Genomic DNA, 25,144 nt, shown 5'->3' with positions numbered 1-25,144 from the left:
TCGGGCCTTAGGGCAACAATTTCCAATACAAGCACTCATTCTGGAACTTTTTCATCTGTGGTTATGACACACATGCATAAGGGATTTCAATTGCAACTCAACATGTGCACCTCAGCATGCCAGAAACCATTAGCAAAAGAAAAGCAAGCATCCCAATTTTTTTTTTTTGCTTTGCCCTCTTAAGCTTTTTGATTGACCCATGGAACGAGCTTTTGACCAATGACTCTCAATTCAGTTGGCTTAAAACACTAGGTATAAAGACACCTCAAAGAGTCTAATAACTCCGGTCAAAAAGGCTATAAGGCTAGGTAAGTCATTGTGGAGGTCTCCCATGGTCTGTCTCTTTTTATGTGAAACCCACAACTTATTAGGGAAGAGACCCGATTACTCAGTAGAGAACCCATGAAAAAATTCCACTCATTTTTAGTTTTTCTTTTTCTCTTGTCTTTTTTTGGTCGTCACACTTGGAAAAATCATTGTCTCTGACATGCTATGTGTCAACTTCATGCCGTGGGATCTTTGAAGGTCCCAAGACCATTATCACGGTCTTAAATAAAGGGTTATTTCATACCCCACAATACAATTGTTTGAATTATTTGGACCATGCCAGATAAAATAAAGTTCAAGATATAAACATTCAACTAGGCATGAGTCCTTAGCAAAGTCAGTTGGCACAATGCATTCATCATTTTTCGTACATGAAGTTGACAAGGCATTGTTATTGAGAATCAAAGTGTAGGTTAAGGTTTTGGGGAGTTGATTTTGGGGAAGAAAGGGGCAAAATCAAAATTCATAGAAATAAGTCAGAGCATTGGCAAGGAATTTTACCAAACATTCCACCATTCGGAAAGAAAGTGTTTGGGGGATAGGAGTGGAACTCATAATGCACTTCTCGAATTTTATTTGCAGTGTGACAATGTGTGTTATGTAGTCATGCTCATGATGTAATCTCAAGACTTCATGAAGAGCCAGGATCGTTCAGAAAATAAGAACTACCACAATTTATTCATTATCAGAAGAACAAAATGCAAGGAATTAAAACAATAGATGGAGAAACACATTTTAGCGTGAACTATGGGGAGGTGACTTTAGGTCTCAAGGGGTTTGTTTTGGGCCCTATGGTATTGGCGGAGGTGATTGTAATTCCACTGAAGTTCTTAGATCATAGAGGTATTCCACTTGGAGTGGATTTGGATGATTTGAAAAGAAGGTGCACCGGATCACTGCGGCCATTCCCTGCTTGGCCAAAGATTAATAAAAATTTCAATTGGAGTGGATTTGGATGATTTAAATAGAGGGTGCACGGGATCACTGCGGCTATTCCCGACTTGGCCAAAGATTAGATAAAGTCCACTTGGAGTGGGTTTGAATGATTTGAAAAGAGGATGCACGGGATCACTACGGCCATTCCCGGCTTGGCCAAAGATTGGATAAAATTCCACTTGGAGTGGATTTGATAATTTGAAAAAGGGTGTGCACGGGATCATTGGGGTCATTCCCGACTTGGCCGAAGATTAGATAAAGTCCACTTGGAGTGGGTTTTGATGTTTTTGAAAAAAGGGTCTCTTAAAGACTTGGTTGATGTACCAAAAAGGCCCACAATCAAAAAGAAATGTTCAATTTAAGTCTTACTCACAATTATGTTCTTCATGAGAAAAGAAAGAATCAATTTAAGGCCCATCGGACGGGCCAAATATCTTTAAACTCCCTTTGGGTTCTTAAATAAATTCTCCTAATCCCTAAAAACATATTCGCTTTCCGGGTCCACGAAATCCAAATGTTTTGGATGAATGCCAATGGAACCCCAATATCTTGAAGGCTCCTTGGTATTTAAACAAAACATAAAGATTCCATAAATTAATTTTGGTGTATTTATTAAAGTGTGACGGCTTGGATTAATTCTAATGACTAACGCGTTGCATTCATTTTCATGCCATTCAAACAGTCCTAGCATACGTCTAAGCATCATGGCATAGTGTGAGAAATCAAAGTCCTAAGCATGCATTCTAATGCAATCATCATTCACAAAATCAATTCCTAATTTCTATATGCTTCTAGCATCCTAGAATATCATGTATGCATTTTCTATTTTACATCCACTATTTTTGTTACTCTATTACAAGGCTTACACTTTACAATTATGCATGACAAATAATAAAATGTACAAAAATCCAGTATCACCCGCGAGGCCCGTTGCTTCAATCCAGCCCATATCATCTAGGTATGCCCTTCAGCTCAAGTGGGATCAAGCCCGGTCCAAGCCCCAACATCAAACACAAAAATAATGGGGTCAAATGGTTATCCAAACATAACATCAAGCCAAGCCCAATACTTAAAAATTCGCATGCACATATAAACATATATGATAATATACACATATACATCTACAAACCACATTTACATACATATACATATATATAAACACATAAAACGTACACACATAACCCACGGTCTATATACACACCCATACCCACAGTGTATATATACATACAAGCAAATCCATACATACACAACATATATATATATATATATATAGACACACACAGAGCATATATACACATACAAACACACATGAACTCATAGACACGCCATATGTATATATACTATACACTCCATGTAACATACCATATATATATGCACATCACATATGTATATATATATATATATATACACATCATATATAAACAGATATAAACACATATAACATATATAAATTGCAAGGGCACAAATACAGCGAACAAATCCAATATACAAAATATACAGAAACCACATACATGCATTCAGGAGGAAGAGTCTCGAATATGGGTAAAATCTCAGTCATTCATCACCATAGAACAAACATGACAAACATGAAATGGAAACAGAGGCCAAGAACCCGAAGAAACTCAGAAAATGAATCTAGAAAATGAATCTGCAATAGAAACAAAAACAGAGCCGAGGAACCAAAATGTATATGAGATATTACCTTCTTAGAGCAATAGAAAGTCCTCCTTTTCTTAGAATCAAAGTTCTCCTTGAGTGACGAAAGGCTCTCTCCTCAACTCTCCCTTGATTTTGGCTTTTCTTTCTCACTGTTTGCTCCCCTGATTTTCTCGCTTTTTCTTTGACTCTCTCTTGCTGTCTTCTTTCCCCTCGGCTGCCTTGCTCTCTCTCTCTCTCCTATGTTTTTCTTTCTTTTTCTTTTCTGTGTTGTGCGGCTGCTTCCTCCTTTCTTTAACTTGTCTCTTTTTTTTAAATCCCAAAAATACCCTCATAAACCCTATTTTTCTCTCCTTTTTTAAAACCCTCAAGACTAACATTTTTGTCTTTTCCTTTCTTTTGTAAAACCCTAATAAAGGTACCACCTTTACCTCTTAAGGTTTTTATTTATTATTTATTTAATTCTCTTATTTTTTAGATATTTTCTAGGGTTTAGTTGTATTGGGCTTAGGTTTGAATTTTTATGGGCTTATGGTTCAAGAAACAGGCTTTTGAATATTTGTAGGCTTGTGGGTCCAAGAAATGAATTTTGGGGTTTGAATTTTTTTTATAAGCATGTGGGCCTATGACACGGGCTCCTGAATTTTAAATTTTACAATTTTGTATATTTTTGTTGTTATTAATTATTCATCGACCGGACAGAAACCGGTTACTACAACAGCCCCCCTTTGTATTTCTTTTATGAAATGAAAGGCAGACAAAAGTGTAGTTAATGGAGTTTTGTACGGGAAGGATGAGGAAAGGTGCTCGGGATCATTGTAGTCATTCAAGGCTTGGCTAAAATCTGTGCTCGGGATCACTGTAGTCATTCAAGGCTTGGCTAAAATCTGTGCTCTAGATCACTGTAGCCATTCCTGGCTTGGCTAAAATCTATGCTCGGGATCACTGGAGCCATTCCCGGCTTGGCTAATATCTGTGCTCGATCACTGTAGCCATTCCCGGCTCGGTTGAAATCTGTGCTCGGGATTACTATAGCCATTCTCGGCTTGGCTGAAATCTATGCTCGGGATCACTGTAACCATTCCCGACTTGGCTTAAAAAAGTGCTCGGGATCACTGTCTCCATTCCCGGCTTGGCTGAAATCTGTGCTCGGGATCACTATCGCCATTCCTAGCTTGGCTGAAATTTGTGCTCGGGATCACTGTAGCCATTCCCGGCTTGGCTGAAAAAGTGCTCAGGATCACTGGAGCCATTCCCAGCTTGACTGAAATCTGTGTTCGGGATCATTGTAGCCATTCCCGGCTTGGTTGAAAATGATTTTTTTGTGTTTTGGGACAAGGTGCTCGAGATCACTGTAGCCATTCCCGGCTTGGCTAAAAACGTTTTTTGTTTTGCAGATGATATTCAAGAGTTTTTTGTAATCTCGTCTTAACCGAAAGATGTTTCTATCAAGTGATATGCTTTGATTTGAGGAAAATGACTATGTCCAAGCTGTACCTTTTGCATAATCCTGCCGTAATGCGCAAAGAACAAGCAATATGCAGCAATGATGCATGTAATGACCTATTTTGTTCAAATATGAATGTCTCATTAATGAGTGAATGCATGTTCTCTCAAGACTTTACCATCCTCAATCACGCGTACAGTTGCGAATTGCTAGAACAAATCTGCTTCTTTGTAGGGTTTGACTTTTTGACTCTGAATTTTCAATGCATCTTCTCTATACTGATTAGTAAAGACCTTCACTCATTCCAAAACCCAACTCTTGAGCTATCTCGCTTCCTTTTCTTTGCTTATTTGCATGTGTGCCCACTTTTGAGTTCAAGGTTGCCAGTTCATTTGGATTTATTTTTTTCATTTCGTTGTGCGCGTCATATGATTATGATCTTCTCTTTCCGACTAAGGCTTACCTCGGTTACAAGTTTTTCATTCAAATCCTTTCCAGATTAGGATGCCAAAATCCAATCAAATTCCTGTCAAAAGTAATGTCCTAATGCACTCCTCATATTTTCTGTCAAAACTTTGTCAGTGATAAATTCAAGAGTATAGCCAAGCATGTCAATTACTGAATGCAAATGATAAACTTTTTGGAATATGGAATGAGAATGGAATTGGAATATGGAAAAGGTAATCACAAATGACAAAACCGAAGAAACGAATATCCTCACGATATTTTATTGAAAATGATGGGTGACAATCGAAAAACCCTTAGACGAAGATATGTGCGAGAATGTAGAGAAGTCAAAGGAAGAAAGGACAAACCAAGCTTCTCCAAGATGAAATATGTGATAATTTAAAGATTCCACCAAAACTGCCCTAGTTTTGGTATGCACCCAATTAACAATGATCAAATCTGACTCGTATGAGACTATCTTTGAGTCCTCCATTTCTGCCAACAAACTTCTCATTCTGTTTAACGAACTAACAAATGATAGCATAAAGAGCACCTCGAAACTGCCCTAGTTTTGGTTGCTTGCCCAAATAATTGTCCTCCAATCTGCCAACTACGAAGTCGATTTTATACTCTGCACCAATGTCAATGCAAGACAAGTTAACAACCAACAGACTCATGTCTCGACCTCCCTTCTTCAAACAATCTGCAACCGGAACTTGCAGCCATAATTAAAGCGCCCGTGAGGGTTTTCACTTCAATAAAAATTTTCTTTGTCCCTAATTTTTGCCTAGAGCGTCCTTTCGGGTTTTCACTCTATTGGGATTTTTTCTTTTGCCTAGAGAGCCCTTTCGAGTTTTCACTCTAGAAGAATTTTTGGTCCCTAATTTTTGCCTAGAGCGCCCTTTTCGGGTTTTCACTTTAGCGGGATTTTTATCTTTATCCCTAATTTTTGCCTAGAGCGCCCTTTCGGGTTTTCACTCTAGCGGGATCCCTTTTTTTAAAATTTTTTTATGCATAATACCGCCTGAGAACATCGGCATTTATTGGGTGAGGCAAATCATCTCCATCCATCTTTGTCAAAATTAGTGCTCACCAAAGAATGCTTTCTTCACCACATATGATCCATCGTAGGTAGGAGTCCATTTTTCACGGTGATCTTTTTGAGGTGGTTGAATCATCTTCAGTACTAAATCCCCCACTCTGAAACAATGAGGATGTACTTTCTTGTGATGTGCTCTTATCATTCGTCTTCGATAAAGTTGTCCTCTACAAAATGCTCCCAATCTTTTCTTTTCAATAAAATTTAGATGTTCATATCAAGTTCGGACCCACTCCGTCTCCTCCAAGTTGGCCTCCATCACTACTCTTAGCGAGGGAATTTCTACTTCAATGGGAAGAACTGCCTCTGTCCCATATACTAAAGCAAAAGGACTTTCACCTGTGGATGTACGCACAAAAGTCCAATACCCATATAAAGCAAAAGGAAGCTTTTCATGCCAATCTTTGTAATTCTCCGTCATCATCTGAATAATCTTCTTCATATTTTTGTTAGCTGCCTCAATAGCCCCGTTCATCTTGGAACGATAAGGAGATGATTTATGATGTTTGATCCTGAACTGCTCACATAAATCATTCACTATCTTGCTATTGAAATTCATGCCATTGTATGTAATGATCCTCAGGAACCCCATAACGACATACAATATCTTTTCTCAAAAATCGGGTGATAACGTTACTTGTCACTTTGGCATAGGAATTTGCTTCCACCCACTTTGTAAAATAATCAATTGCAACCAGAATGAAGCGGTGTCCGTTGGAAGCTTTAGGCTCAATAGGGTCAATAACATCTATACCCCACATAGAAAATGGCCATGGTGCTGCTAATACCAATAGAGGGTTTACTGGAGCATGAGTCTTATCAGCATAAATCTGGCACTTATGCCATCTGATTGCATAGTTGATACAATCTCTTTCCATTGTAAGCTAATAGTAGCCTGCCTGCAATATCTTTCTTGCCATTGAATATCCACTCGAATGAGTACCACATATTCCTTCATGAATCTCTTCCATAATTTGCTTGGCTCCATCTGTATCGACGCATCGAAGGAGTACAAATGTCGAGCTTCTCTTATACAACACATTTTTATCCAAGAAAAAAGAGCTTGAGAGCCTTCGGATGGTGCGTTTGTCATTATTTGAGGCCTCTAGAGGGTATTCTCATTTCTACAAATACTGTTTCACATCATAATACCAGGGTTTGCCATCAGGTTCTGCTACTACATTCAAACAATGTGCCTGAATTTCACGCTTCTCAATCTTGATAACCTCTACTTCTCCTCGAGGATCCAGATCAAACATGGTGCCATAGTGGCCAAAGCATCTGCCATCTGGTTTTCTTCTCTTGGAATATGATCAAATTCCACACAGTCAAAAAATTTGATCAACTCTTTGATATGTTGATAATACGGGACTAACTTGGCATCCTTGGTTTCCCATTCATCACATAATTGCCTAATCACCAGTTGAGAGTCACCATAAACCTGAAGCTTCTTAATCCCGACATCAATAGCAGCTTGAATTCCGATGGCACAGGCCTCATACTCGGACACATTGTTGGTACATTCGATATAAAGCTTAGCAATAAACGGGGTAACTTTGCCCTCTGGAGAAATAAGCACAGCCCCAATCCCATTACCAACGATATTAGAAGCGCCATCAAACAACATAACCCATTTACCCGGATCCTTCTGACTCTCCATTTCTAAGGACAAGATTTCTTCGTCTGGGAACCCTAGATTCATAGGCTGAGATTCATTAATTGCATGCCCTGTTAAGTAATCCGCTATTGCACTTCCCTTCACTGCCTTTTGCGTAACATACAAAATGTCATATACTGACTGAGCCTTTGCGCGGCCCATTTTGCAATCCTTCCCGAAAGAGATGGTTTTTCAAAAATATACTTGATCAGGTCCATCCTCGAGATCAACCAAGTAGTGTGATACAACATATACTGACTGAGCCTGTGCACGGCCCATGCCAATGAACAACAAGTCTTCTCCAACATGGAATAGTTGGTCTCACAACTAGTGAATTTCTTGCTCAAGTAGTAGATCGCGTGCTCTATCCTCCCAGATGAATCATGTTGCCCAAACATACACCCCATCGAATTTTCAGACATAGTCAAGTAGAGGATAAGAGGCTTCCCAGCAATCGGAGGCATCAAGACTGGTGGATGTTGTAAATACTGTTTAATCCTCTCAAACGCACTTTGACACTCATCATTCCATTCTGACGGGTTATTCTTCCGAAGTAACTTAAAAATGGGCTCACACGTAGTTGTCAGCTGTGAAATAAATCTGGCAATATAATTGAGTCTCCCTAAGAAACCTATGACTTCTTTCTCAGTGCGAAGGGGTGGCATCTCCAAGATCGCCTTCACTTTATTAGGATCTACCTCAATTCCTTTCCTACTGACAATAAAACCCAACAACTTCCCTGAGGTTGCCCAAATGTGCATTTCGAGGGGTTCAACTTCAATTGGTGCCTTCTCAACCTCTTGAACAACTTCTCCAGGTTAATCACGTGATCTTCATCCTCCTTTGATTTAGCAATCATGTCATCCACATACACTTCAATCTCTTTATGCATCATATCATGAAACAGAGTGACCATGGCTCGCTGATAAGTAGCTCCCGCATTTTTTTAGACCAAATGGCATGACTTTCTAACAAAAGGTACCCCATAAATTGATGAAAGTAGTTTTCTGCTAATCTTCCGGTGCCATCTTGATCTGATTATATCCTGAGAATCCATCCATGAAGGAGACCGTGAAATGTTTAGCAATGTTGTCTACCATTATGTCAACTTGGGGTAATAGAAAGTTATCCTTCGGGCTCACTCGATTAAGATCCCTGTAATCCACGCACATCCGAACCTTACCATCCTTCTTTGGGACTGGTACGATATTTGCAACCCATTCGGGGTATTTTGCCACAGCAAGGAATCCTGCATCAAACTGCTTTTTTACTTCGTCTCTAATCTTCAAAAGCATCTCCGGCTTCAATCTCCTTAACTTTTGCTTCACTAGCAAACAATCTGGTTTTAATGGCAATTTATGGACCACTACGTTTGTATCAAGTCCTGGCATATCCTGATATGACCATGCAAAAACATCTTGGTATTCATGTAGCAAACCTATCAATCTTTCTCTATCTTCTCCTTCAAAAGATGCACCGACCCTAACCTCTTTTTTCTGATCTTCAATTCCCAAGTTAACGACCTCAATTATTTCTTTGTGTGGCTAAATTATCCTCTCTTCTTGGTTAACTTGTCTCAACATTTTTGGCGATATCTCAAATTCATTCTCAGTGTCGGAGTCAGATTCAACATTGTTAATGGGTGTCCCAAAATCTGGTTCATTAGGTTCATCTTCTTCATTATCATCAATTTCATTCCTGTTAAAATGGAATGTGTGAGATTTGGAATTTTGGAAGTGATGGATGAAATGAAGTGAATAGATGTGAGAATTTTGAGCAAATATTTTTATTTATGATAAGCATAGCAAAAACATCAGAAACATGGGAACATGGAAATATTGAACATGCAAAAGCCGTACTATGAAAATTTATCAAAGTAAAGTAAAGACATGCTCATTATAAAAACCCAATCGGTGGTCATGAGCTGGACCACGGATGGTAGCGCATATAGAGATTACTCTTGAAGGCTCTTTGACAGAAACTGGCAATTCCAAACTGGTCTAGTTGTTGAGCTCAAAACCTGGAGGCCGAGGCAAGGCTTAGCAACAAAGTTTTGATCCTCTTCAACAACAACAATCTTTATTAGTTGGAACTCTTTGAACTGATTACATAAATTTACAAAAATTGCCCCAATTACATTAGTCGAGCTTTCAAATGGCAGATTTCCAAAATCTGCCCCAGTATCAGTCGCTTTCACTTTGTTCTGTGTCCCTCCGTAAGCAAAACTATCGCAACTCTCATTTTCCCCCCTTTTTTTTCCTCTCTCTCTTTTTTTTAAATGTGTATGATTTTCTGTATATTATCAAAATAACAATATTAGTTCTCATTTATTTTCTTTTATTTAAAAATGTGTATGCATGTGGTTATTATTTGTGCAAATCCTGTTTCAATTAAAAGATGTCTTGAAAATATTACCAAACCAAATTCCAATGAATGTGCCTATGTGAATCATGAAGGTATGAAAAGAATGAGTATAATGTTAGAAAAAGGACAAGTACAATATATAAACAATTGATTTATTATATATGCGATGAATAATGTATATGACATATATATATGGACATGTATGGATGATTAGCGAGTGTGCAAGTATATATGGACATGTATAGATAATTTAACAAGTGTACAAGTGTATATGGACATATGTATACAGCCTAGGCTAACATATACATGACAAGTGTATAAAAGGTGTATATGAACATGTGTGATTTAATGAATGTGTATGTATATACGCAATCTAACTAATGTGTCAAGCATATATGAACATGTATGGGTGATTAACAAGTGTATGGGCATATGTGGACAATTAATGAGTGTACAAGTATATATGGACATATATGGATAATTAACGCGTATACAAGTATATATGAACGATTAATAAGTGTACAAGCATATATGGACATGTGCAAGTGTATATCTGTGGACATGTATGAGTATACAAGTATATATGGACATATAAGGGTAATTATGCTTGTGCATGATCATAACCTAGGCTAACATATATGACAAATGTATAAAAGATGTACATGTGTGTTTTGATGAATGTATACATACAGGTATGCATCAAGTACATATAAACATGTAAATGAGGAATCAAGGTACAGGGTATTTAAATGTACAGGAAATAAATAGAGTTAAGGATACGAGAATCCCCTATTGTTCCTAAACAAAATCAGGTTCCTACAAACTTCTGAAGGTCTCGAACCAGATCTAAGGGTTATCTAATGTGCATATGGGTGGCATATCTAGCTATAACGCGGCTACGAGAGAGGCCACTGGATCAGGTTAGTTCACACCTCATATCTGGAAAATAAACAAATCAACCAAATAGGAAAACACCAAGACAACAAGGCCCGACCCCTTTGGTACAACAACCATGATCCACAGTGAAGTCGCCAACTGAAGCAACCGGCTTGAAAAACAATGAAGTCGCCACCAATTGATTTTTAGGATGCAATTGAACATCCATTCTGGTCTACGAGAAAAGTGGGCAAGGGGGTCTATTGAGTATGAGGAAGGTGTTAGGCACCCCACAACTCCCAAAAACTGTTACCTTTGAATGTTTTCCTATTTGACTCTAATTTGTTTTTGAAAATCTCATTTGATGGGTCTTATTGGAATGTAGTGAAAAATCCACTTGAAGTGGTTTGAAGAAAAAAGGTGCATGGGATCACTGCGGCCATTCCCGGCTTGGCCAAAGATAAATAAAAATTCCACTTGGAGTGGATTTGGATGATTTGAAAAGAGGGTGCACGGGATCACTGCGGCCATTCCCGGCTTGGCCAAAGATTAATAAAAATTCCACTTGGAGTGGATTTGGATGATTTGAAAAGAGGGTGCACGGGATCACTGCGGCCATTCCCGGCTTGGCCAAAGATTAGATAAAGTCCACTTGGAGTGGGTTTGGATGATTTGAAAAGAGGGTGCACGGGATCACTGCGGCCATTCCCGGCTTGGCCAAAGATTGGATCAAACCCACTCCAAGTGGACTTTATCTAATCTTTGGCCAAGCCGGGAATGGCCTCAATGATCCCGTGCACACCCTTTTTCAAATTATCAAATCCACTCCAAGTGGGATTTTATCCAATCTTTGGCCAAGCCGGGAATGGCCGCAGTGATCTCGTGCACCCTCTTTTCAAATCATCCAAATCCACTCCAAGTGGAATTTTTATTAATCTTTGGCCAAACCGGGAATGACCGCAGTGATCCCGTGCACCCTCTTTTCAAATCATCCAAATCCACTCCAAGTGGAATTTTTAGTTATCTTTGGTCAAGCCGGGAATGGCCGCAGTGATCCCGTGCACCTTTTTTCTTCAAACCACTTCAAGCGGATTTTTCACTACATTCCAATAAGACCCATCAAATGAGATTTTCAAAAACAAATTAGAGCCAAATAGGAAAACATTCAAAGGTAACCGTTTTCCGGAGTTGTGGGGTGCCTAACACCTTCCCCATACTCAATAGACCCCCTTGCCCACTTTTCTCGTAGACCAGAATGGATGTCCAATTGCATCCTAAAAATCAATTGGTGGCGACTTCATTGTGTTTCAAGCCGGTTGCTTCAGCTTGAACAATTAAAACCTTGCATTTCTCACATAAAACATGTCAAACAACTTGCATATATAACAAATGTTTTTCTCAAATAAAAACACCTCAAATATCTTGCTAGTCACATTAAAACACCTTGAATGTGATAGCGGTGGCAACCCTCACTTTAACATAGCAAGTAGTAAATAATTCGCTTAAAAACATTTAAATTTACTAGTAACGGCAACCCTCACATTTGCCGATTATCTCAACTTTACACGGGTGCTCTTCCTTTTCTTATATCGTATACAAGACTCAGGCCGACGTCCTCGATTCCTAACCAATTATTTATTTTAGTTTCTAAATAATACAATATGGTATTATTCTTTACTCATGCTTACTACTGTAATATTACCCGATTCATAGTTTCTTAAACTTTTGTCTTTATTTCATACATATCATACGTGCGTATGTATATATATATATATATAAGACTTCGGTTTATCCTATAATCATCTAATTCCATCAAAAACTCAACATACATGGCAATATGCGTTTCCATATTTTCAAATTTATCAAATATGTTATGCTGATTATGATACCCATAATATTTGATTCCCATGTTGATTCAATCACTACTATAAGTCCCCGATTCTAAAGATCTACATGCAGGTTCAAATGTTAGTTTCCATTTTATATCCTAATGGAACTTCATAACAGAAGATCAATTCTTGAATCTTGCACAATTTCTTTAGTCAAGTCTGCCACATGCAATACATCTCATGTCTTTAACCTCTTGGTAGTCATGCATGCAATTTTAATCACACTCATTCCACCCGATCTACCCATTCATATACTAGAACCAAATCAAACACACATTACTTCATATACAATTTGACTTAGACACGCGCGCAGCTTGAGATCCCCACCATGCACCATAATGTAATGTTTATCCAAGTTCGCCAGAGTAGAGTACCATTACCTTCTCCTTTCCTTACCCAAGTGATGAAATTCTCCTTAATCCCTCCTTGGATTTCCCCTTGCTAAATCGTTGGATTTTCTCCCTAGCTCCTTGGAAATCCCTAGTAAAAGTCATAGTGTTTTCATTAGGGAATTCTCCTTAGATTTCTTACTTAAAAAAAAATAAAGACTAACCCATAATTTACCTAAATCCTCGATTGCTCCAAAATTCTTCTTGCTTCGGATAGATCTTCTCCAACTTTACTTTCTTCTTCTTTTCTCTCTTTTTCTTTCGTCTTTTTCTCACCCATTTTGATTGTTGTCCTTTTAATGGGTTTTTGGCGTACGAATGTACACTTCCCTCACTCCCTCCTTTTCATCTACATTCTTCTCTTTCTTTTGTTTTCATTTCCTCCACTCTCTTTGGCTTGCACGTGGCAGACATGCACAATTCTCCAATCAATATTTCACACACACATTTCTACTCTAACACATGGCACACTAACGTTCATGTTTGTGAGCCTTCTGAATTGACACTTGTACTTCATGCTTGACCCATATCCCACTATTCCCGCTTTGGCACATACATATACGGTACATATTGTTTACTACTCTCATTCTCCCCTTTTGGTTGGTTTGCCACCTATATCATCACTTTTACATGCTCCTCTATGTATTCTTCTAATTATCCTCGTCTATGAGACGTTAGTAAATAAACTTTCATCTGGCCATTGATAAACACTTGTCCTTCATGTTCATTCCATGCAAATTTTATAACCCTTATATGTGTGTGTGTGTATATATATATATATATATTTGTATTGGACTACCTATTACATATATACCTTATCTTAGCCCATGCAATAATTATTATAAATTCCAATTTTGCATATTCTCGAATCAACTTTAACTAAGCACATGTTAACTGGGTTTTTTATAAACATCATATGCATACGTTCACATGTGAACGAATACTATAAATTTCTCTTCATAAAAAAAATTATTTATTCTCAAGGGTAAAACTTACATGTGGACAGCTCTAATTCCCTTACATGCGTCCAAGGTGTTGATAATTTACGTAGTCATTTTATTTTCGGGATGTTACAGTAATGCTCTAGGATGTCTGTAACCTCCATAAGACATTTTCGCCACTTCTTCGGAGCCAATCCCTACACCCATTCGGAAAGACATTCGTTGTTCGTCCAGCATCCGCATCTCTTTTTTGAGCTTCACCTCATTCTCAATATCAGTCAGGGTCTGAGTTCGTTTTAAATAAGAAGGAATCTTCTTAAGAGGCCTGGTTTCAAAAGTGAAAAGTCTTTCAAGGATTCAAGTTTAGATATAGAAAGGTCAACCAGTGTTTGATAGTGAGATGAGGAACCTTACTAGGAACAAGAGTCTTCTTGTAGGCATAGATATTTGAGTTGCATCTAACGAGGGGGTCTATCATGGCCATCATATCGTGTTAATTAATATTGAGACCCACCGTTTATTGCCATGATGGCCTTTGTGTACTGACATAATCTTTATTTGGGTACATTTGATGAAGATTTTTGAGCTACATTGAAGAGTTCTTTGGTGCAACTAAACATCGCCTTTGTTGGAGATTTTCTTAGGTTTGTTGGTGCCAAAATGAAGTTTCAAGATCAAGTAGTACAAGCCATCCAATGGATGGTCAGATTTTAAAGAAGACTTTTATGGATCAGATTTGAGCTTTCGCTTTGATCAAATGGATAATGATTGGCCAACACATTGAAATGCAAAGCTCTCACCTTTGAGAAGAGTGTCTTTGAAGGGTGGAGATTTTATGAAGTTAGATCTTTCAAGGGTTGAGATTAGAAGATGCATTGAAGGCCACGATTGAAAGTTATTTTGATCCAATGGTCAAGATAGAAGGAGTTTAGAATCAAAGAGGGGTCTCTCTCTCATTCATTCCTTGGAGAAGCTAATTGCAAGAAAAAGACACCATTTTTTGTCAACTCTCTACATGCCTAGCCTAATTTGCTCATTGAATCAAGGTTCTACTTGTGCCTTCATAAAAATCTTGTTGTTGTAAGAAGGAAGTGCTTCTCATCTTGAGGGTGATTTTCAATTTTGACATAATCTACTTGTTCTCTTTTCTAAACCTACCCATGAGCTATTGTCCTTCTTCTTGAGAGTTCTTCACACCAATAAATTAGTGCTAGCTTGTGAGAACCTATTTGTAAACACTTTGTAAAAGTCCATTTGTTAGGACATTGAAACTTGAGTCTGAGGGAGTGCTCTAAACACTCGGTGTAAGAGAGTCTTGTAGAGCTCATGAAAAAATACACCTTAGTAGAGTTTTGGAAATTTCTATATTGGTAAACCTAGGTAGTGGACCTAGGAGAAGGCTCTCCGAACCACTCTAAAATCCTTGTGATTATTGTTGAATTTGTGATGTTAGGTTATCTAGATACTCTATTTGTCATATCATTTATTGTTTGAATGATTTGACAGACACCCTAGTATTGATCCCTAGTGAACCCATGAGCATACTTGATATTTTGGTGAAATTACATTCTTGGTCAAATTGTTTTTATAAGTGTTGTTTTGGTGTTTTAACTTGATTATCCTCAAATTAACGACATTTGGTATCACATCTACGCATTACTTGAAAATTGACTAACTTAATCACTTAGATAGCTACTTTATGTGTGTTGTAGAATTTGGCGATCACTTAGGTCAAAATTGTACTAGGGGTTTAAAATTGTATTACTTTCTTGGGCAATGAATTCAGTCACTTATTTTTCAATTAACATGGCTACCGCCAACTAGTTTCTAGTTTAACCCTTTACTTTCAAGCCTCCCCTGCTATGTTCTTATTTAGCATGTAAGGCATGCCCCAATATATTCCAGGATGTATTCACATTCAATGAAATTTCTTATGCATTTCAACAATGTGTTATTTTTCATTTCATTCAAATAGAATCTCTTTCATTCTGGTGTCAGTCGTTTGTCTCTTGTTTTCCCATTTGGCACGAAATAAATTTTAAGTCCATTTCTCAGAAGGTAACCTCGAACTAGCAATCTTGTGTTCTCATACTGCACACAGCTCATTTGGTGAACAGTCCAGATTTGGTGCAACCCCTTATCAACAAATTTTGGACTGACAACAAGTCTCGACATATCTGAACACACACATCATCCATAACTTAAACACTTCTATCGCCAACAACTAGAATTGGTACATCTCCTGTCTAGCGCGGAAGATAGCCAACAATTTCCCAATTTATTGTCTAAATTCATTAAATTAATAATCGTTGACATACATTTCAATTAAGCTCATATCATAGATATATTATGGATTCCATATTTTCATTCCATATTTTCTGGGAAATATACTATTAACATTAAATACATTGATTTTTCAAATTTAAAATAAGCTAGAATTTAAATTTAATCCTTTAACCAATTTTTTTGTACATATAATAAAATATATACATATTGTAATTTTCGTGTGTTAGATGATCTCATGCGTCAAATATGAACAAAAACAATATTTGACATATGCCAAGATCAAATTCATACTAGTTAAAGACACTCAAAATAGAAGAACAGATATTGGCAGATTAAAAATGCAATCTTACATGGATTGTGAGAGCCAGATCTTTCTTTAGAGAGTTTCTTAATTTTTCTTTTTGTGAAAATATTTCACATCTTCAATAGGGAAATTATACCTTTTAGGGGTTTATAAATATTTACTTCTCTCTCCCAACTGTGGATGGGTCATGAAAGTTGAGTTGGGAGATAAGAAAATTACACCCCTTGAGGGTTCATAAATTTCTACCTCTCCCTCCCAAATGTCGATGAGTCATGAAAGTTGAGTTGAGAGATGGGTTGAGTGGATACATCATGAGTACTTAAACCCATCTCAACCAACATTGTGTCATGCTCTGATTGGTGACATGGGACCCTGCCAGTTTTCTTGGCCGGGTTTCAAAACATTGACAACAGTAACAAAATTTTGTTCCAAACAATTTTAATTCATATTTAAAATAATAATTTGTGGGTCACATATAGCTCAACGTGGCAATCTCTGTTTGGTTATTGTGTTGGAGCGCGTCTGACATTGTCCGAAAATTCGGTGCCTCTTTTCTTGTGCAGCAAAAGAATCTAAATGGGAGAAAAATCAGCTTCTAAAGTGGACTGCTTTTCCCACTTTTCATGCTTTTTTTCTTTTTTTTGACCTTTAGAGCTTATCTTTTTTACATTAACTGGACTGCATTGTCTCTCTTACGCCTTTAGAGCCACAGATTCCCAAGGCAGTAGCAAATAGCAATTGCAAGAGATGGGTGGCTCTGGGAATTTTCTCCAAGTTATAGCAAAAAACTTTGATGTTCTTGCCCTGTATGTGATTTACTACAATGTTCTTTTTTTTTTTTTCTTTTTTGTTTTTCTAAGTGAGATTTTGATTCTTGATTGCAGGCCTGTTGTCACTCTTGTTTATCCTCTGTAAGTGTGTGGACATTTATAGAGTACTCAGGATTTGCAATTACATTTGATGGTTAACGAGTTTGGTTATCTTTTACAGATATGCTTCAATAAAGGCTATAGAGACCAAGTCCCCTACTGATGACCAGCAATGGCTTACATACTGGGTTTTGTATTCAATGATCACACTCTTTGAACTTACTTTTGCCAAAGTCTTGGAATGGTAAGACTAATCAGCTTGTTTTAGTTCAAATTGATTGCTAATTAAGCCTATACTTGGCTCGAGTGTTTTTAGCTATTATGGGAGGGTTCGGGATGGTTGGGAAAGTAAAAATACAAGAAATACACAAAATGCCTATCTCATGTTCGAAGAAATGCCCAACTCGAAACGCCTTGAACCCTCCCTTCCCGAACACTCGGGAACAAACGTGTAAGGCAGAGTTTTAAGTATTTGAGACCTGAAATTAATATAATCTTGATTGTGTGGTTGTTTTTCTTTGCTCAGCCTGCCAATTTGGACATATGCTAAGCTAATAATGATATGTTGGCTGGTGCTGCCATGCTTCAATGGAGCAGCGTATGTGTATAAGAACTTCATTAGACCATACTACTTGAACCCACCACAAGCTTCTCAGATGTGGTACATTCCAAGGAAGAAGAACATCTTCAGGAAGCAAGATGATGTTCTTACTTCTGCAGAGAAGTACATTGAAGAGCATGGACCAGAGGCCTTTGAAAGGCTTTTGAGCAAGGTAGGAACACATATGCTCATTTTTCTTTCTTTCATGAATATATATATATGCAATGTGATTATATGGAAGTCTAATTTTGCAGGCTGACAGAGAAGAAAGGGGCAGGAGGAGCAACAATTACATGATCTTTGATGATGATTATATTTATAATTAACCTTAAATATTTGGTCTCCCAGTTTCTCTGTCTTGCTTATTTTATAATATCACAAAGCCTTGGAGTTGCATGTCATGTAATGAAATATTAATGTGCCCTACCTTAGTCCAGAACTTTATTTGTTCTTTATTTTTCCTACAACATTAGTCAAAGCCTGCACTAGATAATTGGTTCAATGAAGGGTGATAAACATAAAAGATATATTATAGCCTTAAAGCTAAACTGTCAACTTCTAAGCTCACAAACTTTAGCTTTGGAACAAGATAATATTAGATTCAGTGAAAACCAAATGTAGGAAACTGGAGGGCACTAAATCCTATTTGTATGAAACAAATTTTTGGAATTAGTTACCTCCAATTCTCACATTTGGCTTGTACTTTTCAGTGAGAGAAGGAAAAATGGTTATTTTTACCAGAAGATTACTTGCTTAACACTGCATGTACATCTCACATTTTATTGGTATATAATTTGAAAAGTAGCATGTATGCTGGCATATAGGTTGGTAGTATATATCTATATATGTTGTTTTAAGTGATAGCATATATGTTGTCTAAAATGTTGGTGGTTCAATTTATGATGATAGAATATATGTTGCTCAAAATAAAGTGGCTACGTATTTGGGTATTATGCATTTTAACATAGTACAAAAGCAATTAAGTTTCAAATTATTCTACATTTTAAGTAATTTTCAAGCAGGGGACATGTTCAATACTTAAAATAATAAAAAATTTACATATTATTAAAATTATTACATATTTTATTAAGAAAATGGTCATGAGGTTAGTTTGGATATTAATATGAAGAGACAAGGATATTTTGGGTATAAAATTAGGGATGGCAACGGGCTGGGACGGGGGCGGGTATTCCATCCCAATCCCCGTCCCCGAACCCCATCCCCGCCCCCATCCCCGTCCTGTGAGATTCGGGGATCCCCATCTTGGAGCCAGACTCAGACCCGGACCCGATGGGGAGAATTCAATTTTTTTATATTTAAACTAGTATTTAGAGAATTAGAGTGTCGAGATTATCAAACTAGTATGTTCGAATATTTAATTTGTCATAAACTTTAAAAAGAAATTATACTAATATATACATTGTAGTATAAAGTATTTAACTATTTATACTATATAATGTATAGGTTTACTTAGGGTTTATTACTATCTGGGGTTTAGAATTTAGGGTTTACGTATATGATTATAATGATCCAAATTACAAAAAAAAAGAAAAAAAGTTGGTTTTGTTATTTAGTTAGGGTTTAGGAAGTAGGGAAGTAGGGTTTAGGAAGTAGAGTTTAGGGTTTAGAAAGTAGGGTTTAGGGTTTAGGAAATAGGGTTTAGGATTTATATGATTATAAATTCATAATGATCAAATGTTTTAATAAAAAAATATATTTGAGTTATCGGGTATTTGAGTTAATGATTGAATGTTTAAAACATTATGTTTTATAATGATTAAATGTTTTAACAAAAAATTTATAATTTATAATTATATATAATATGGACTAGGAGAGCATATCATGTTTTTCATTATGAAAAATATAAGAAGATAAAATATACTAAATAGAAATTAATATTCCTATATATATGTACAATATATTATATATTATATATCTATGTAAATATATATTTATTTATTAAAGTATTAAGTTCGGGTTGGGTTCGAGGCCGGGTATGGCATTACCATAGCCTACCCATCCCCACAATAATTGTTTCGGGTGGCACCCGACCCGTACCAAAAATTTCGGGTCGGGTCCCCACGCGTCCCCGAACCCGTGAGTCGGATTATCATCCCTATATAAAATCCAATGCTACTCGAATGGCGCTTGGAAATATTATTTGAAAACAATCTTTAAAATGCTACTTAGATGGCAACTTGTATGTTCCTGCAAAATATGCTTATGGTGCTATATGCTACAAGTTTGTACCAAAAGTGGCATTCAGTAACTTGATGACATGTGGCAGCTTGGGAACCACCAATGACCTTTCTCATCCAATCACCAATGTACACGTGGCGAATGTAAGAAGGTGTTACATTAATCTTTTGTTAATTTTGCAAGAAATCTAAGTTTATTTGAGCTGAAATCTAGGAATCACTTGCTGGAAATCAGGATTGTCTGAAGGGGTTGTATTCGAAAGGCTAAAATTTAGGAATCTTTTGTTAAAATTTCTTTATTCTATTTTAAAATTGTTTGTTAGCTGAAGATCAAGATTTTTGTTTGATAAACACAGAAGAGGATCAGAAGATTTCAGAGTTTGTAACGTACATGCTCCTAATTTGTCTCAGACACATCTCTAGCATTACGAAAACCAGGGAGCAGAACTAAATTCTTCCTACACTTTGAGGTTCAAGCCACCTTCCATGTTCAATCCACCATAAGCAGTCAATAATTTCAATCGTTAGCTTCTTTCCCTCAATAGCCAGTATGAGGCCTACATTCCGGGAAGTGAAACGAGCTATATGTGTTTAGTGCTACAAAAGCCTCCACAGAAGAAGAATCACGATTTGGGACTATTACCATAATCCCTATCACTTTGAAGATGTTGCGGTTACAAAGGGATTTGACCAAGCAACCCAAGTAGTAGGCAAGCAAGCGATTTTTCATGATCTACCACGACAAAACTTGTCAAGATCGTGCCTAGTAAATAGGAGATGAAGACCATCATGACCACCATGAAGACTATAAGAAAAATAAGCAAGATTTACAATGACACTGCTTCAAACACATACGTGGCATCTACAAACTTTACTGTTTTCTCAGCATGACTCCCATCAATTATCTTTATCCTATTTGTTTACTTTCAAGCCTCCATGGCTGTAGCCTCCAAGGCTATTATGTTGATTTAGATTGTAAAGCACGCTCATTATACATTCTAATGATGTATTGTTTTTCATTTTGTTAATAGAAACAATCTCATTTGGGTGTTAGTGTTCTACCTCTTGCTTTTCTTACTTAACACTAGATAAATTTTAAATCTTTTTCGGCAAAAGAGTACTTTTCATCCCTCAACTATTGGTTGGGTTTCATTTTCGTCCCTTAGCTTTTTTTCTTCCCTTTTTTGTCCCCCAACTATGGAAAAGTACCATGTTTATCCCTCGAATAAATCTGACCATTGAAAAATCCTACGTGGCATCATGTTGTTCGTCAAATCAGGTTTTTTTCAACCTCAATATTACTTGAAAGGACGAAAATGATACATTTCAATAGTTGAGGGACATAAATGGGAGAAAAAAAATCTTAGGGACAAAAATGAAACTTGCCCCATAGTTGAGGGACGAAAAATATCTTTTTGCCAATCTTTTTCAGAGGCAACCCTGGAATCAGTAATTTTGTGCTCTCGAAATGCACACAATTTGTTTGGTTACAGGTCATATTGGTACGTAAATTTTCATATCAAAAACATCTTTGGATTGATAGCAAGTCTTGACACACTCGCAACACGCATCATCACATCCTAAGATAAAACACCCCTGCTCTCGCAAGCCAAAAATAGGATATCTCCTATCCAGCGCAGAAGATGACCAACAATATGCTATTCAAGTTGTTAACTAGATGATATTATTAATATTTTGTTTTGTATTTGGTTCATAGCACGTTATTTAAAATTAATATTTCTTTAACCAATTTTATTTTGGTCATTGTTGGGAGTACATTCCAAGACAGAATGATGCAGTCCGAACGCTTGATGCTCGTGTCTAGATGAGCCTTCTCACATCACGTAAACTCTGCTAAAATGGTTCCTGGACTCACCTCAGTATTTCAACCATAACATTCTCGTTCAATGTCTGATTGAGCTGTAATTTATATGGTTGGAAAGACTACTCAAAATAGCTACAAAATTTTATACGATATAGATCCTCCGATTCCATCATTTGAAGGCTCTAAATTTAGGTCAAATGCTAATGTAAATATTTTGTACTTTTGAAATTCGATTGTAATTTCCCAGTTTTAGGGCTCTTAACACAAAAACTAGCCTTCTATTCTTCATTCTTTGAAAACCTCCTTGAGGTTTTAGGGAGGAGGAGGTTTCTCTCCTCTTCATAGTTCAAGTGCTCTCTAGTTTATCTCTCTACTTAGATTTTTGTTGTTTATTCACTTGAATATTGTGTAAAATCTATTTTCATCACTGAAATTCTTGATTTTCTTCAAGATCATGAGTGGATAGACTTCTCTATAGGTTCTAACTCTTGAAGATTGACATGATGAGTTCATCATTCAAGGTATATTTTGAGCTTTAGTTCTAAATCTTTTATGTCTGGATTTGTATGATTTACTTTTGGGAATTTGAGTTTGGTTGAAGCTAGATATTACATGTTATGATTCTAGAATTCTTGTATAAAGTTGGGAGATCAACTAGGATGATCAATTTAATGGTTCTTATTGCTAAATTGGATATGTTGGGTCCTTAGATTTTGCCAAGTATGTTAGGGTTTGATGACATAAATAACAAAATCGTTTACTTGTTTAAAGTCTAAATCTCAATTGTGAATAATATCTATTTATGTTTTACTTTTGAAAAGTGTTAGCATGATACAAATTGGTCATCTAATGTTATTATTTTACCACAATTGTATGAAATTGAGGTGCTACATAGATTTATTGACATAATGATTTTAGTTGAAAATATGGCATGGTAGGTATTTAAATTTTACAAATTGTGTTAAGGGTTTGATTTCTTATTTAACCAACTCTTCAACTTTTATTATAAAATCCCAAATTTTTTCCTAGGGAGAATTGAATTGGAACAAAACAATTGGGTAAATTGACAAAGTAAGGGAAACTAAAGGGTTAAATTTAGAAATATTGAAAATACCTATATATAGAGTACGTGTGTTTCTACCCGTCCTTCCTTTCTTTCTACAAAACCTAAAAAGAATACGCATATTGCAGCTGCATAACCCATAACCAATCTAGAGAAACCAACATCCATCACACACGGAGACCACCTATGAGAGTCACCGGAGGTTATTAGAAGAGGTGAAAATTTTTGACTCTCCCTATATTTTGGGCGCCAAGGTTAAAGAGGATCGATCCTTAATTTTTTTCTAGTGGATGAACTAGTGAACCAAAGGGTTGGAGTCATCAGTAACCTCCATGCCGCATTGCTCCATCAGGCTTTCGCCCATTGTGGAAAATTCCCTACTACTGCCTTCCATAGGAGTCTGGGCCGTGTCTCAATCCCAGTGTGGCTAATCATCCTCTCAGACTAGCTACTGCTCATCGCCTTGGTAAGCTATTGCCTCACCATCTAGCCAATCAGACGCGAGCCCCTCCTCTGGCGGATTCCTCCTTTTGATCCTCAGCCTCGGGGTATTAGCAGCTGTTTCCAGCTGTTGTTCCCCTCCCAAGGGCAGGTTCTTAAGTGTTACTCACCCGTCCACCATTGGAAACACCAATTCCTGCACAACTTACATGTGTTAAGCATGCCGCCAGCATTCATCCTGAGCAAGGATCGAACTCTCCATGAGATTCATAGTTGCATTACTTATAGCTTCCTTGTTCGTAGACAAAGCGGATTCAAAATTGTCTTTCATCCCAAAGCATAACTTGCATCCATGCACTTCATATTCGTCAAGAGTTCGCTCCAAGAAATATAGCCATCCCTACCCCCCCACATCAATCCCACGAGCCTCTTATCCATTCTCATTCGACTACGACAGCGGGGGAGCAAGTCAACATAGAAAAACTCACATTGAGGTTAGGGATAATCAGGCTTGAACTAATGACTTCAACCATGTCAAGGTGACACTTTACCGTTGAGTTATATCCCTTCCTTTGCCCCCCATCAAGAAATAGAATTGACTCATTCTAAGGCAAAGGGTCGATAAACTCAACGCCACTGGCGAGACTAAATTTGCACCGAGGTATAAAAAATGTATAAAGTAAAAAGATTTAAGAAAATGACAACACAGAGTTTACGTGGTTCGGCAACTTGCCTATGTCCACGAAATATGATCTTTTATTAGAGTTGAATGTCAATGATGCTTTACAAATGTGGAATGATATGTATTTATAGGTCTTGGGGTTTGTCAGTTGATGCAGTTATGAGACAATTTAACCGTCCCTGGTAACCCCTCATTGTAACTGCTTCTGTGGTAACCGTCAGATAAATGAACTGTCGGATAAACTGCTTCTGAATAAGGTTCTTTTGTCTAGGAGCTGTCAATCTTCTAGAACCGTACATACAGAGTGTAGTAATTTGCTCCACAAATACCCCCAGCCTTTTATTTACCTAAATAATTTTAGGATAAATTTAAAGACTTTTTCATGTTTATCATGAAGTAATTTCCTAGTTGGTTTAGGATGCTTTCAACAAGTAATGTCCTAGTTGGATTAGGAGTCTTGGCATCCTCTATAAATAGCTGCACTGTGAAGATTTTTTTTTCTTTTCTGAACTTCATATGCTTCAAAGGTCGTTTCTTTTCTGCTCTTCAATAGATAATTCTTTTCTCTGCTTGAATCTTTTTGTTGAATTTACAACTTTTCTTTTTGTAATCGCCTTTGTATGGAATAAGCCCTCTCGAAATATTGGAGGAAAATTACCTTGGATAGAGACTGGGGGTCTAGCCCCCTTGCCAGATCCCCTTCGCCAAACCCAGTGGGAGGTTCGGCCCCAACCCCCTCATTAGGTGTTGGGGGTTCGGCCCTGACCCCCACGTTGGGGGGTTCTGCACCGACCTGGTTCGACCCAAATTCGATTTTTTTTACCTTACATGCCTTTGTTCTTACAGG

The 25,144-nt window shown here is 37.2% G+C and overlaps 1 protein-coding gene across 1 annotated transcript; it reads left to right on the top strand.

Annotated features, from left to right (window-relative positions):
• The first annotated feature begins 17,289 nt into the window (after positions 1–17,289).
• Positions 17,290–18,541, top strand: LOC120007734 (HVA22-like protein c). The gene is made up of 5 exons (XM_038858139.1): positions 17,290–17,424; positions 17,503–17,529; positions 17,609–17,731; positions 18,014–18,260; positions 18,343–18,541. Exons 1-5 carry the CDS (start codon positions 17,366–17,368, stop codon positions 18,412–18,414), a joined length of 528 nt encoding a protein of 175 aa, XP_038714067.1. The 5' UTR covers positions 17,290–17,365; the 3' UTR covers positions 18,415–18,541.
• Positions 18,542–25,144: the final 6,603 nt, after the last annotated feature.

Source organism: Tripterygium wilfordii, chromosome 10, assembly GCF_013401445.1.
Source record: "Tripterygium wilfordii isolate XIE 37 chromosome 10, ASM1340144v1, whole genome shotgun sequence".
Lineage (NCBI taxonomy): Eukaryota > Viridiplantae > Streptophyta > Magnoliopsida > Celastrales > Celastraceae > Tripterygium > Tripterygium wilfordii.
This window is presented reverse-complemented; position numbering and strand designations above follow the sequence as displayed.

What these genes read in the sequence shown, in the direction of transcription:
- LOC120007734 (XM_038858139.1), top strand. Translation starts at nt 17,366, where the DNA reads ATGGGTGGCTCTGGGAATTTTCTCCAAGTTATAGCAAAAAACTTTGAT. An exon ending in AACTTTGATGTTCTTGCCCT is followed by an intron (nt 17,425 to 17,502) that starts GTATGTGATTTA and finishes TCTTGATTGCAG; the next exon opens with GCCTGTTGTCACTCTTGTTT. An exon ending in TTTGCCAAAGTCTTGGAATG is followed by an intron (nt 17,732 to 18,013) that starts GTAAGACTAATC and finishes TTCTTTGCTCAG; the next exon opens with CCTGCCAATTTGGACATATG.